Genomic DNA, 15,615 nt, shown 5'->3' with positions numbered 1-15,615 from the left:
GTACTTGCTTTGATCAGTTATTCCCGTGGAGTACACACTATTTCATGTTTCACCAAGAAGCAGTGTGTTAGATTTATGAGTAATTATGTGTTACAGAATATGGCCTTGCCTTGTTGTAGTATAACATAAAGTGTATGGTGAATATGCCACTGAGTGCTGTTTGGTGTATAGTAGAGTTGTAGTGATTTCACTGCTAGTCTTTGAAGAAGGAAGTCATTCCCTGTGACATTTACTCCCTGTAGTAAAAACCTCCTATCCACTCTCCTCTGTGAAACTGATCCCACCGGTCGTTTCCTCTATTGGCCTTAACTATTTCCTCTTCCTGTCTAAGAGTAGGCTCTGGGGAGCCGTGCTGTGGCACAGAGGAGCTCTCAGCTGATTGGAGGAGACAAGCTCTCTTTACAGGGACCTACATGGAAGGACGTTGGTCATTGGTTTAGATTAGTGATGCTCATGAGCACAACATCACATGTCCGCCATGTGGTGTGAACTGACGGGGTGAACTCTCTTAAGGCCTTTACACACCCAGGGGGAACTTTTCCGCACATCAATATATTATTGTCATATTGTCAGAATATTATGTGGGAAATAAAAGTGCCTTTTTTTTTTTTGGAACAAGGTGGATTTTTCTGAGCTTTCGCACCGTGAATCAAGGCATCAGCCAATCACGTTGGGCAGGCCGGACATATTCAAAATGTGCATTATAGTGTACAACAACGTGGAGGCTACTAGACAGGCAAACTTTATTATTCCTTTCAACTTTGACAAAGGCAGAGCATACCAGATCCTTTCCTTCTGTTCTTACCTTTGGCAATAAAAGCCCGAGACACAATAGTTTAAAAAAGTATTTAACCGAAAAAAAACTCAGTCAAATAGCAAACTGTAGCTTAGGCTTCGGTTGACCCACAGTTTACCTCAGACAGACTGCCACACGCTGCTCTGTGTCAATAGTATCACGGTAGTTGGTCTCTTTTTGATCTATTCTAAGCGTTTTTTTGTTTTGCAGCTGTCGCAAGTTCACATCGCTGCCGATTTGAATAGCTTTGATTTTTTTGATTTTTCTGTCATGTCCCCGGTGTGTAAAGGCCTTTAGCTTGGCAGTTCAAGCTTTAAATATAATTTTACTTTTATTTTGTAAAGACAGTTGCTTTTGCTTTGAAACCTGAGCGTAATATGCAACATTATATATTGTGTATTTTATAAACAGTTCTGCACATTTGTACATCAAGTGTTTCTCATAAAGGAAATTAATATTGACAAAACAATCTCACTATAAGCTACATTTAGTGGCTGTTCCAGAGCTTGTGATCATATCACACACATTTCCTTTGCAGATAAAATCTTCCAAGTTGTTATGAAATTGCAAGGGTTCAAATGTATGATTTAATGAGCAATTTAAAGACTCCTTGTCAATGTTGACTTTAAAGGTCCTTCTTGATGTGATCCAATTGAAAGCTCCACAAATGTTACTGAATGGACTTTGTGTAAGATTCTTTGGTAAACTCCTGTTATCAAAGTCATTTTTTTTTCTTTCAAGAAAAAACCTCTGTAAACCATAGTTGCTCACATACTATCACGTCACCTGGCTCCTTTAACTTACAATACTTCCAGTGTGTCATTTCCTATTTCCTGTCACCCCTCTGCCCCCAACCGGCTGAAGCAGCAGACCCTTTCCCCCACCCTCCACCAGCCCCGCTTTTAATCACACCAGGTTAATTAAAAGGCCGTAGAGCCTTTCTATGTCCTGCACCCCTGGCATTATTACCCCATCGCTGTATACTTGCTCTGCTGCCTCAATCACCGTGACTGCCCCTCAATGCACACACACACACACACACACACACACACTCTTTCTCTCTCTCACGCGGAAATGGGAGCGCACCTTGGCGACAAGGTGGAGGGATGGAGGGGAAGTAGTGAGGACAAGACGGAGGAAATGAGAGGCAGGAAGGAGAATGTTTTAAGTGAGAGTGAATAGGATGAGGTGAGAGTGGAGGGGAAGGTGTGTGTCTGTGTGTGTGTGTGTGTGTGTGTGTGTGTGTGTGTGTGTGTTTGTGTGTGTGTGTGTGTGTGTAGAGGGGGCTTAGCATGTGGGTGGGGGGGTGGGGCGCCCAAAGTTCAATGTCATTAATTGGTCACCATTTGAATATTAAGTGAAGAACTCTGTTAATTAACAGGATAATAAAAGTGCTGCTGGCTGTAAGAGGGAGGGAGCGAGGGATGGAGGGAGGACAGGCTGCAGAAATGGAGGGCTAATGGTGTGAGAGAGAGAGAGAGAGAGAGAGAGAGAGAGCGAGAGAGAGAGGCTGGGTGCGGGGTGATAAGAGGGAGAGAGAGACGTCCATGGGTAAAGGTCTGGCAGTGGTAATTTGCGGAGAGCCGCGTTAATTGTCATAACCTTTTAAATGGCAGAGTTTATCGGAGTCCTCTAAATGTCCCCGCGTATCGCCACGGCAACCCTGGGCCTGCCACACTCCGATTGGCCGCCGCTGACGAGCACTTAAGCTTGATGAGTTTTCAGGCAAAAACGAAATGCTAAAATTGAAGGAAAAAAAATATATGCTGTATATGTCAGCTAGGTTTAGTGTGTGTGTGTGTGTTTGAGACAACGATTTTAATTTAGTGTGTTTTTTACCTTCACGTTGAGTGACACTCGCTAATTGCTCGACTAGAATCCGCCACTGTTTTTCTTCTTCTTCTTCTTCTTCTTCTTTTTTTTTCTCCCTTTTTTGATTTATGTTTGTTTTTGTACAGCCGAGCTGCAATTCAAATGCAAATGAACGAGAACGCGAGAGGTGTTTTTGGAACGGTTAGGACAATCATAATGGCTCAGGAAAAAAGGAGGCCGGTAGTTAGCGGCACTGCACCCTAGGGGCCTAATTTAGCTGCCATTTGTTAGGAAATGCCGCTACATTTGTTCCTGGATACCGACTTCACAGACAGAGGGAGAAAGAGAGAAAACACACACACACAAAAAAAATAATGTCAACGTCGAGCTCCCCAACACACCGCTATTGTTCTTCCGCGCTTCAGCAAAAGTCATGTGGGTGTTCACCAGTTTGGGTGGATGTCCTTTTTAACTGTGTGCCAAAGCAATTGAAGTGAATGGGCGGATGGGGGGGTGGTGGCGACGGGGACTTGCGAAGAGTGTGTGAAGTGAAGATGGTACAAAGATCGGCTTTTATTTGATTAGCCTGTGTAGAGGAACGGGAATGAAAGCCCTGGCATCGGCATCTGCAGCTAACACTGTTGGCTACATCTGACATCGTCCCTAAGGCATGGCCTGCACACACACCAGTGTGTTTGTCTCTGCATGTGCATTTCTTACTGTGTCTGCATGTGTTTTTTTGTGTGTAATTCTGTTTATATGGGCAAGAGTGGATGCTTGCTTGTGGCTGGTTGTGTGTGTGTGTGTGTGTGTGATGGTGGGTGTGTGTGTGTACAGACTGTGTGAAAGTGTGCTTCTATGTGTGTGTGCCCCGTGTCGGAGCTCTGGTCCTCTCTTGTAGTCTCTTTGTGCTAAAGGTCAGGGGGATTGCTGAGATAGAATCCAATCTGAAGGACACAGCACTAGAACAGGTCCTGCTACAAATGGACCTATTAAGATAGGCTGGACACACACACACACACACACACACACACTGACATAGGTCACAGATATCTAGGCGTACACACACAGCCTTCGTCGCATGCACATATGCACATATAGTAGCTGTTTCCATGCTAATGGCCACCTTTCCCCTGATGATAATAATAGACCGTACCCTGGAATAAATGGCCGTGATTTACATGGCGTGTAACCGACACACTTTTAAAAGGCAGTTTGGCGGAGACGAAAGTAGGCCTGCCCTATAATATATTTACTGCGAATCTGACATAATCAGAATGTAGCTGCAATGTTTTCCAAATACTCTGAAATGGATCAAAAGATGTAAGTGTCAAGAAAACATGAAAGACAAGCACATCATAACCAAATGTTGATTTGTCACATTTTTCAGAACACTGTGTAGCTCGCTCTCACTGCTGATTGTTGCCTTAATTATGGTTCAGTCAGTCTGATTGGTGTGTGCGTATCTGCCAGTCTGAACCAACGCGTGTGTGTGTGTGTGTGTGTGTGTGTGTGTGTGTGTGTGTGTGTGTGTGTGTGTGTGTGTGTGTGTGTGTGTGTGTGTGTGTGTGTGTGTGTGTGTGTGAACGCGGGGTGTTGAATATGGATATGCGCCCCCTCTTCCCCCAAGCACCACCACCGCCACCACCACCGCCTCTCCTTGATGCATAGCAGCTTTTTGTACACGTCTGTAAGTGTTTCTACTTTAAGGTTGGTCGTTTTTTAGCAGCTGCCTTTAACAGTAATTAGCGGTAGTGAGCGGGCCATACACACAAATACAGAAATGAGGACATTCAGTGACAGCAGGAAACACTTCCTCCCTTCTTACCTCTGTCTCACCCTCCCATCACTTGACCTTGTTTTTTCCCAGTATATCTCAGCGGGTGTGTGTAAGAAAGAGAGTGTGTATGTGCGTCTCAGGGTCTCACCCAATGGACATTAGAGACTTGAAGAGTCCTTGGGGTGATGTGGCAGAGGATGGTGGTCAAATGCACTGGGTTTCATGTTGTGTGTCTGTGTGTGTGTGCATGCGTGTGTGTAAGGTTAGGCAGTGTGTATAGGGGGTGGGGGGTGAGGGGGTTATGGGCCTCTCTCCTAAAGACACGCAATTAAGCTTAATTTTTAATGAATATTAATGGCATTAGCGTCAGATTTTGTGGAGATGTGCATCTGCCAAGGTGCAGGGGAAAAAGGGGGGTGACTAATTAATTTGGTAGTCATGAGGAGAGCGGCTGGAGACAGGGAGGGAGGGATGGGGTGTGGGTGGAGAAAGGGATGGAGATGGAGAAACGGAGGAGGGATGGTAAGTAAAGAAGAAGAGTGATGTATAAAAAAAAAAGAGAGACGGGGAAGGAGTGCGAGAGATGTGAGAGGCGTGGAGAAAGCAAGAGATTAATGAGTAGAGCGGATGGACAGAGAGGGAGGGAGGTGGGGTGATGCAGAGTGAGGGAGCATTTAAGACTGAGAGGAGAGAGCGGATGTTGAGGGAAGGTAGGAGCAAAAAAAAAAAAAAAAAATATATGCAATAAGGACAAGAGGTAAGAACAGCACAGCCATCAAAGAAAAGAACAGAGGATGTGAGCAGAAGACGTTGAGAGATGCAGCTGACCCCTACGACAAAGCGAGAACGAGTGTGTGACGAAAACAGCGACATCCGCACACAAAGTTTATAAAAGCAATATAGCCCAGAGCAGACAAGGGCGGTAGGAAAAAAGGATTAAAAAGCAAGCACGTTATTTTCAAAAATAATGCTGAAGTATAGTTTGAACTAACCCATATCATCTGTTTTTTTCTTTTTTTTGCTGCTTAAAAAAAAAAAAAAGGAGATCGAGACAGACGTCAGCCAAAATCTGCTTAACGTGGCGGTGGATTTTTGCTCCCTCCTGCTGCTTTCTCTTGTGTCAAGTGGTGGCATCAAATGCGCTCGCTTGCTGTCATGACAGTTTCCTTGCTTGTTTTTCCGAGGCAATCAAACTCATACAAGCACAGCGGGGCAACATTTCTTTCACCTTGCTCCGTGGTGGAATATAGAGGTAGAAAAGTGCAACCAACCAAAAAGGCTCAGTACAACATTTTTAAATTAGCTGTGAGCCAAAAGAGAAAGGGAGTGTCAAATTGGTTGCATGTCACGTTTGGAATTGCTGTTTGGTGCAGCTGTTGTGGCCTCGAATAAAAATGATAGCTCCAGGAAGTATTGTTCCATGGCACAACTTCACCTTTCACCTCTTCTCTTTCTCTTCACCAAAGCCTAGCATCACACTGATATCGGTGTGAAAGATTACATTACAAACCGGTCCGACTACTTTGTAAAGTCTCATATTCCAGACAATCGCGCGCAACCGCGGCACGTTCCTGCTTTCCGAACGCTTCTCACTTACCGACCGACTCCCGTCCCTGAGTGGCTGGGATTAACATGGTGCTGCGATATTGATTTGCGTCCGCATAAAGCCTCTCCGGCTCTATATATTACACCACATTCAGCAGTCATCTATTCAATCAAATCTAATATTACACTGCCTCTCCACACAGCTGTCTAATAGCATTTAACTCACAGTTTGATTCCTGCATTCCCTCATGTACTTCAAACGCTTGCCTTCAATATCCTTCATTCGTTTCCACTATGCCAAGAAGAAGTCTTTTGAAAAGCACGGAGGATGAATGAGCGTGTCTCTGTGTGTGCGCATATGTGTGTGTGTGTGTGTGTGTGTGTGAAGATAGGATTAGCTGTGGCCTAAGGCTTAAGGTATGGAGTCGAGTGTATTTTAGAAGCTTCTAAATTAGCTGGGAAATGGGATTTTGAGACAATGGACTGGAAAAAACTCAAATGAAAGGATGCACTCGCAGCACTCCTTCATTTGCCTCTGATGTTCTCCTGCGCTCGCTTTTTCTAGTTTTTTTTCTAGTTGTTTTCTCTCTCTTCAGCTCCCCTCTCGCTCTCTCTCTCCCTCCCTCCCTCCCTCCCTTTTCTCCTTCTCTATCTTTTTCTGCGTCTCACCTTCTGTACTTCTCTGTCACCATCTGCCCTCCCTCCTCCCAGTCTCTGTTTCCATCCCTCTCACCCTCTCTGTCCATATTACAGTTGACAGTGATGATGTAAGAACGTGAGTGTAAACAGTAGTACGAGGCTAACCTCACTTTGACCCACTTAAAACGGAAATCCCCTCGAGTACACACACACACACACACACACACACACACACACACACACTACAGCTTCATATGCCTGAGTAAATATTGGACTTGGGTCAGCAGCCACTCTTCTCATTTCACTGTGTGAGTAACTGTCTGTCCATGTGTGCATTTTCATCTGAACTGAACCGAGCACATGTACACACTTGTCCACCTATCAGAAAGCCACCGCACACCTCCTCACCTCCATTTCTTGTCCTCCTCCTCCTCCTCACACCCCTCGTCCCTTCTTCCCCGGGCCTTTATTTACCTGCGGAGGTGTATTTGTGTCGAAGTCTGGTTTCCCTGGGGGGGGGGGGGCATTTTAAACACTGGGCTTGCCCAGGGCCCCGAGGAGGAAACTAATAAACTTTGTTTTTAAGATAGCACCTCTGTTCGTTCGTCTCTGCACCCACCCACCTCTGGGATGATATGTGATCAAGGGATTGAACCACATCTGGCTTTTAGACGTGGTTAGGAAGATGTTGCAGGTTTTTAGGGTTTGGGGTTATTATGGTTGGATGTTCATTTATTTGGCTGACCATTTTCACTGATTGTTATTTAAATAAAATTGAAAATGTAGTTAGTTAAACTTCATTTATTCAGAAAGTCTAATGGAAAATAAGACCTCTTCTACAAGAGGAGCCTGAAAATAAGTCACATGTATGCAAAATTACAACAAGACAATTCAGTCGTACAAAGCACAGACACATAATATCAGCAAGTAGAAATAAGGAATATATATATATATATAAAAACATTTAATATATAGTTATATATATATACTGTATATGTATTTATTTATATATAACTATATATTAATTTTTTATATATATGTACATTTATTTATACTTATATATAGTTGCACTAGTACAATTTGTACTCAAGAACGTCATCTCAAATCTGCCTTAACCCTCTACTTTGTGTTTTGATCCCTGTGTCAACCAAAAACATGGATTTGAAATGTTGCTGACGTGCCTTTTGGTTCTCCATCTATTAGCTGAGAAAGCTGGAATCATAATTATGGTTTATCCTAAATTAATTGAGGTTCCACCGAACGAGAATGATCGATCTTGAAATGTGTGAGAGAGATAAACGGTTGGAACATATTCAGGGACCTTGCGCTACACAACGAGGCTTCAGGACCAGATTATGAGAGCTGCACAAAGGGGGCATGGCTGCACAGTACATTGTGACACTGCCAATGCAAGAGTTGAGTGTTCACTTTATGCTAAGAATGTATTTTGAGTAAGTGTCCACTACATTCCTACATAGATAGAATAATTGACAGGACACATTAGGGTATTTAACATTTTCTATATTTTTAGTATTGGTGCTTCAGTAATTTAATTGGCTAATAATTGAAATGTGGATTTGAAGGGACTACTCCAGGGCATTTAAGGTCATTAAATTGCCTGTTCTTAATAATGGATGAATGAATACATTAACTCTTGGTCTCTCTGTGTGTGCACGGCTGCTAATGCAGCATGCAAATGTGTGTACAGTAACTTTAAAGCTAGTGTAAAGAGTGTGTATGAAACCGTACAATCAGATTTCATAAAGAATGTACAAAAGTGCCAAATTGGTGTCATTCACCCTGGAAGCTCAAATTCCGACACATTTAATGCTCTGATAATAGATCCATTCCACATGATACATCTCTTGCTGTGAAGGATAATCTTCAGCAATAAAATTATATCACCTAGCTGACAGGGATATTGCCCACCTACTACAGTATAATCACACAACAGATAAGAAATCAAACTGTGGGGAAAAGATGGATTTTGAAAGTAAAAACTTGAACACAAACTGTATATGTGTGTGTGTGTGTGTGTGTGTGTGTGTGTACTGTGTGGCTGTTCGTGTACGTACAGCATGTTGTGTCTGGTTGTGTGTTCAAGCACTCGTGTGTGTGTGTGTGTGTGTGTGTGATCTCTCGCCTCGTCTCGCCGATCAGTTATCACTAATCCTTCCACACAGAGCTCCTTAACAAGTTGCCATTGTGCTGCCGACGCTTAACATGATGGAGGAACGACCTCCGCGGTGAATGAAAAGAGGAGGGAGAGGGAAGGAGGGAGAGATACAGAGAGAGGGAGAGGGCAACACCTCCGACAATGGGGAGAAAATTGGTTTACACTAGATAGGCTTGTGATTACAGAGGGAAAGAAAATGACTTAGATTGAACAATAGAACCGAGTGTGTGTGTGTATCGGTGTGTGTTTGTATGCGCGTGTGTGTGTTTTTTTCTGGGATTAGTTGGTGGTTAGGCCGGGATTTGGTTGAAATGAATAGCCGGGTACGGGGTGCGGATGGGTGTGTTTTTCAGTCCGCATGTACTGTATCAGAGTCAGTATTTCTTTTCGCTGTGTGCCTCTTTGTGTTGTGACTTGATCTGACTGGGAGTCTTTATTACAGCCCATTAAACCTGAGACACCCTCAACAGTCCAACTCCTTCTCTCAATCTCTGTCACACACATGTAGACAATTTCCATCATGAATTAAGCGTGTTTTGAATACCATGACATCACAAGTGTTGAGCAGGAAGTGAGTAATGATTTCAACCCCAAGGAAGAATGAAAATAAATTCTCTTGACGCATTTTGTTTTTCATGCACATATGCATAAATGCACCTTTTTTTTGTAGCAAGAATCCTTCAAATTTATATATCAAAGACTTCTGGAAAATATGACCTGGAGTCAGTGAAACCACGAGCTTATTATTCTTAGCGTGTTGATAGACAGAGGACACTTTAATGACAAAACTACCTAGAGCACTGTTAACTGCATTATATGGTGTAATTGTCTTTTCTTCAACCCTCATAACTGCCAAAACGCATGATATACAGTATTTTTAATATCCTAATTTGTAATCCCCTTCAGAACTTGAAAAAAATGGCAATATACTGTAAAATACATCATTTTAATTTATTGATCATAGACATAAATGACTCTGTGATTCTCTCTCTATATCCGTTTTTTCTATCAAGGAGGCGCAGCAGGAGACGTACGCCACCAGGGGTCCGGCCCCAGGGAACTCTGGGAAGGCCAACAATGAGGATGGCGTCTCCCAAGACCGCCCGTCCAGTCTGCCGGTGAGTGACTTGACAGTTCTGCCCACCAGTGTCACAGAGTTACACATTAGGGTAAAGTTTCTGCATGTGAGAGAATTAGAGGTTCCTTTTGTTTTAGTAGATGCCAAAACACACCATCAAGCCTCAAAGACACATTCGCGTCTGTGTCCTCCTCCACTTCCTGTGGTTTCCCTAACATTCAGTTGTAAGCGTCTCTGTCCAATCAAGAGGCCTCCACTCACCCTGTGACACGCCTCTTTGTCTCATGTCCCACGGGAGACATGGATTTGACTGCTCATGTCAGAGTTTATGTCTGTGTTTTGACTGGCGTCCATGCCGGAGGCGAAAAAGGCCACATGCTCCAGCCAGTGTTCTCAGCGTCATGCACTTACTCACACACACACACACACACACACACGCCCCCACACATACAGAAAAAGCATATGCACGGACACAAGAGTTTCTTGCTAATGCACGCAGTCACGCATCCAAACCCACACGCCTTTGGCTTTTTGGGGCGAGCTAAAAATCGTTAAGCAGGTTGACTGGAGGAGTAATTGAGAAGAAATGGTGAGGCCAGGCCGATCTGTGAGGGGAGAGAGAGAGACATGTGGGCTGCTCCAGTTTTTTTTTTGGCTAAACTAATCGTTTTTTTACTCTCTATCATTTCTCCCCTCACAGCTCCTCAGCACTTTCAAGAATAGAATAAATAGACATTTGCAAATGGTCGCAAATATTGGCACTGCTTGAGGTGTGTGCCGTTTAATTTACCAGAGACTTTGGAACTGCCTCAGGAGTGCAGGAATGAACTGCAAGGAGGACTAATATTTAGTGTACAAACTCAAATTAAGCTATACTGTTTTCCATCGACTACTTTTAAAAGTCTCTGTTCAATGGCCGTGTAACGCACACTGACGGTCGAGTCTGCTTTGATTCAAATCAGCGGCTGATTTATCTGTCAGTTTTCCAAGTGATTCCTTCTTCTCTTTCTCATTCGCGCACGCAGTCACACACTCGTTTTTTTCTCTCTTTCTCAGTTTTTTCCTCCATTACATACTAGTAGTATGTCATCTGCTTTATCTTTTTTTTTTCTTTCATTTTCATTCTCCCACACTCTTTACTCCTTCCCTTTTCCTCTCTGTCTTTCCCTCTAAAGTAGCATCATGAAAGCTTCTCTTTTTTTTTTTGGTTCACCCTCGTGCTATAATGAGAAATGGCCTTGATGTATCAGTGTGTGAATCCGGAGCAAGAGAGCAAGACGAGGCGAGGAGCCGCCGCAGTCGCGGGGGCCGATCTATTTGAACCACAGCCGATATCGCCCCATGTTCCCTCACCACTTTAATCCTGGCATTTTACCCCTTGGGCTCTCCGTGTGTTTTTGCACACCCCCATCCAAAGCGCATGGCTCGGCCGAGATCCTAATCGGCGGCAAGTTTTGATGAGAGAGAGAGACACAGAGAGAGGGGGAGATGGATAGATAGAGGAGGAGAGAGAGCGAGAGAGAGAGAGAGAGAGAGGGGGGGAGATAAATTGCTCGGCGTTTGCCAGGCTCTTCCAGCAAGCTGTCACTGCAGAGATGTAACCATTTTTTTTTCTCTCCCCTCTCTCTCTTTCTCACTCTCTTGCCGGCGTTTGATGTCAGATCTAAAGCTGCTGTCATCTTTTTTTTTTCTCCCCTTTCTCTCTGTCAGGAGGGAGGGAGCGCGGGTCGGCAAAGTGTCATGTTGTTGTTTTGGGACGAGTCGGCTGTGTGATGTGGCGGGAGTTTTGAAGGGAGACCAAAGGGAAAAAAGTGCTTTAGTAACTTATCACAAATGCAAGTCACAGTGCCCCACGGGTCTTTTAAAATGTAATGTATTGGAGATAGAGCATGGCTTGTATTCCATATTATTGTACAGTATCTGTATCTTTAAGGCTGCTGTTAATATAGAATCACCATCAGTACTTCTAACTAATGCTAGTGGAGCATTAGCAGTGCTGTCAGTGTTGACCGTCTATCTACATTTCCGTGTAGCTTTGGCTCATATTGTGTTCAAGTATGGCATTATAATTGAATTCTCTTGCTTTTCTGTAACAGCGGTTCTCCGTGCTAATGGATGAGTGACCTCTCATTTTTACAGCTTTGTTGTTTTTCACATGCCTCTTGTTGTCAGTTACTTTAATGTTTTCCAGCAGCTTTTTTGTTTTAAACTGACCTGGTATTCACCGCCTGACTTCCAGCAGAAGGTTAGCATTACCACGACAGTTTTCCTCTCATAGTATTTTCAGCCTTGTCGGACTTGCTCTGTTCTAGCTGAGCCTGTTCGTCCAGTTCCACACAATAGTGAAGTCAGGAGCCAGAGCAAAGATCATCTATTGAGAAGATGAACCCCTCGATGGTGAAACTTTTGAGAAAAGTCTCTAGTCGCCCCCATATATTTCCTCCAGCGAGAGTAGAAAAAATACAGAAATGTAAATGTTAGCTAAAGGTGAAACCCACAGTTTTTGGGGGGTTTGTACTTCATGTATCCGTTCACTTGTCCCTTAAGAAACATCAGGCATCACTGTTTCAGTTGCGCAGAAAGTTGAAAGAATGATGATTCTCTTTGTCGAGTTGTCAATTCTGAAATTACCCCCATTTCCCCACAGCAGGCGTGGCAATCACAGGCTAATAAAAGGTGACGCGTCATGTTGGTCACAGAGCTGGACAACACGATTGTCTCAGGCAGACATGTCGTGTGCTTCCTTGTTGTGTCCTGCGCTGTGTGGCGGCGACTTTTGTGGTGCATGAAAATAGAGGAAGAGTGAGAGCTCTGTGTTTACCTCTTTGTCGCGCCCTCTCCCCTTTGCATTTTTTGCCTAACATCGCTAAGCAGAGCCAGTTCTTCCAGTGCCACAGTGAGATGAAGAGCCAGGACTTGTTATACCCACTGACCGCCCCCCCCCCCCCATCCCCCCCCCAACCCCGTTCCAGTCACTACATGTTCCCTGCTCTCCGGTGCTCCCCTGACAGCCTGCCAAGCTGCCGCACAGCCTCCCATCCTCTGGGACATGGGAGAGGATGGCCAGCCATGTGGAAAGACAGAGAGAGAGAGAGAGAGAGAGCTGGGGGGGGGGGGGGGGGGGGGGGAGAAGGGGGGTTTGGTGGTGAAGAGCAAGATGAGAAAGACAATGAGTAAGAGAGAGAGAGAGAGAGAGAGAGAGAGAGGGCGTGAAGCGGTGAAGTGAAACGTGGTTATCTTTTTGTCACTTGTTCAGGGTGAGGGATGTTGAATTCAGGCTATGGGGTTCCGCCAGCGACATGTTATTCACACTAGCACACACACACACACACACACACACACACACAGACACACATAGAGGAAAAAATATTTGTGTATGTCTTTCAGTGCTCATTTGCCCCTCCTTGACTTATTTTCTATCAGACAAAAAGGAAAAAATTAGAAACGCTATCTCTCCCCCCCCCCCGGTGCCTCTTCCCTCTCATTCCTGTCCACCTTGCCCTCCTCTGTTATTCCAAGTGTTAGGTCATGAATGATTGACAGGGCACAGCTGGAGAGGCCTGCTCCCCCTCCCCTCCCCTCGCTCTCTCTCTCTCACTACAACCACACTCTTTGCTCACAAACACACACGCATCACACACTTTGATACACATTCTGTCCTCTGTGAGCCGCTTTCACACAGCAAGTGTGTGTGTGTGTGTGTGTGTGTGTGTGTGTGTGTGTGTGTGTGTGTGTGCTCTATCAGAGCATGTCAGTCAGGCTGCCTATACAGTATGTGCTCTCACTCTGGCTCTCCCCACTGTTGTGTTTTATTTTAGAGTCCCCAGGCAGGCAGGCAGGCCAGCAGGCAGCGCAGAGTAATGTCATCCAGCAGGGTTAGATTCAGCCTCCACATTAGTGCACACGGGGGGGGGGGAGAAAGGGAGGCATAGGGAGTCAAGAAAGCAAAGAAATGCAAGGGAGATGAACAGGGAAGGAACAGAGTGATGGGGCAGAGAGAGGGAAGGAGGTGAAGTGTGGGGGAGGAAAAACTCGGAGGGACTCGTGGAAAGAAAAATATGTCTCTTATATTGGTTTGGACATATGGTTTCAAAATAGAAGAAGATTACATACTGTAGATGCAAATCCATCAGCATATATTTCAAGAGTCCGCTCAAATTATACTGACAAAATGCATAAGCCCTCACACCAAGTGCAAATTCCATGTAGGAATATAATTTCTGCTTATATTCTTGTATGTCAACTTCAAATATATATATTTTTGCGGCATGTGGAGAGAGAAAAGGAGGGCAGGTGGGGGAGAGAGGGAGGCAGGGAAGGCAGGGAGACGAGATGTTCTCCGGACCCTATTCTTAGAACAGACAGCAGCACTGAAGGCCACAGCGGCTCCCTGCCACTGCTATGAACACATTGCTCTGAGAATAGGACAGCTAATCTGAAGCCAGTTTCACACTCTGAGGTATAGGGGAATGCTCCTGGTCAATGCCAGTCCTAAACCCGCAGACCTATTCGCTCAAATAGGAGTGCGAGGGATTGAGCCGTCGTCCCTTTATGTGTCGCTAGACCCTATGTGCTCCACAGGATTCCATAATTTGCCGTGTGATTTGAGGATTTCTGTATCGAACTGCCACTATTTCTCACATAGGTACTCGCACACTCCTCTCGCACACACACACATAATACGTGTTTCCACCTCTGCCCCGCTTCACCGCAGACCCAGATATCATGACACTGCAAGTCAGGAGGACCCTGGCTTCATCTAAAATGCAGACGGGCTATTTTTCCGCTTGTATGCCAGCCTGTTTTCATTTGCTCCTCATGAATCATTTAGCGCGCACACACACAGTTTCATGTACACGCGTAGTTGTTTGATCCTCAAGAGCCGGGAACACGTGTTTTTGCCGGGGCCATACCATTTGTTCCCCAGCGGCTTGGAAAGACAGACGCACATGCAGTGGAATTGATCTGCAGTTAAAATGTATCCGGGTAACTTCATCTGAGCACATCTTCAGCATTGTTTCTAACCTGCAGCATTCACCTGGGTTCAAATATGAAACCCTATCCGCAGCCACTGATGTTTTAATAAGGCGGTTTCTAAATATTTGTAGCTTTTTTTTTTACATTTTTTTTTATATCTTAGCAGCTTAAATGCCTGCAATGCCTTGAGAAGAATAAGCCTTTTGGGATTCAGCTTGACATTTTTGAACACACTTTAGACTGCCGCACTACAAGTCCAGTTTGAAACGGTGACCACCTGAAAAGAGGTGTGGCCATTAGCTGGAAGAAGTTTGAACCTCCATGTTGACTATAGCATCTGCACTGCTGAAGCGTCCATTAGCGGGACACTGAATCCCTACCAGCACTCCTCTGCAGCTGACTCTGCACGCTCATCCCCTGTGGGTGAGAGACACGCCAGAAGAGAATTTCCCTATGGGGGATCAATAAAGTCTTTTTTGCCTGAAGGCTTTTAGTTGTATCTTATGGAAAAATTGTGATGGCTACACACTGTTCTGCCTACTGGGAACTATGCCGGCCAGTGTAGGTTGTTAAAGCAAACTGGTAACACAAGGTTGAGCAGTGGTGGTACAGGAAGGAGGGAGAAATACCGCAGCTGTGGAGGAGGCCATGTTTATACCCATCCACCCCTGACAGGCTTGCTGAGTGAAGAGACTGTGTGTGCATGTGTGCACGCACAGTCTTTCCGAGCACTACTCTTAGACACTTAGCTACCCCCTATGCTTACACATGCGTACACCCCCAGTGTGTGACAGGCTTTATGATTTGAGAGT

General features: G+C 44.8%; 1 protein-coding gene across 5 annotated transcripts in view; it reads left to right on the top strand.

Annotated features, from left to right (window-relative positions):
• The window catches only part of arid1b (AT-rich interactive domain 1B), a 161,784-nt gene that overhangs the window by 46,329 nt on the left and 99,840 nt on the right, over window positions 1-15,615 (top strand). For all 5 annotated transcript variants that reach the window (XM_079174873.1, XM_079174872.1, XM_079174871.1 and 2 more), the window contains exon 4: window positions 9,762-9,866. In XM_079174873.1, coding sequence (XP_079030999.1) covers window positions 9,762-9,866 — 105 coding nt within the window. The remainder of the gene's footprint in view (window positions 1-9,761; window positions 9,867-15,615) is intronic.

Source organism: Pholis gunnellus (assembly GCF_910591455.1).
Source record: "Pholis gunnellus genome assembly, chromosome: 15".
Classification (NCBI taxonomy): domain Eukaryota; kingdom Metazoa; phylum Chordata; class Actinopteri; order Perciformes; family Pholidae; genus Pholis; species Pholis gunnellus.
The sequence above is the reverse complement of the archived record's forward strand: the minus strand, read 5'-3'. Positions and strand labels throughout refer to the sequence as shown.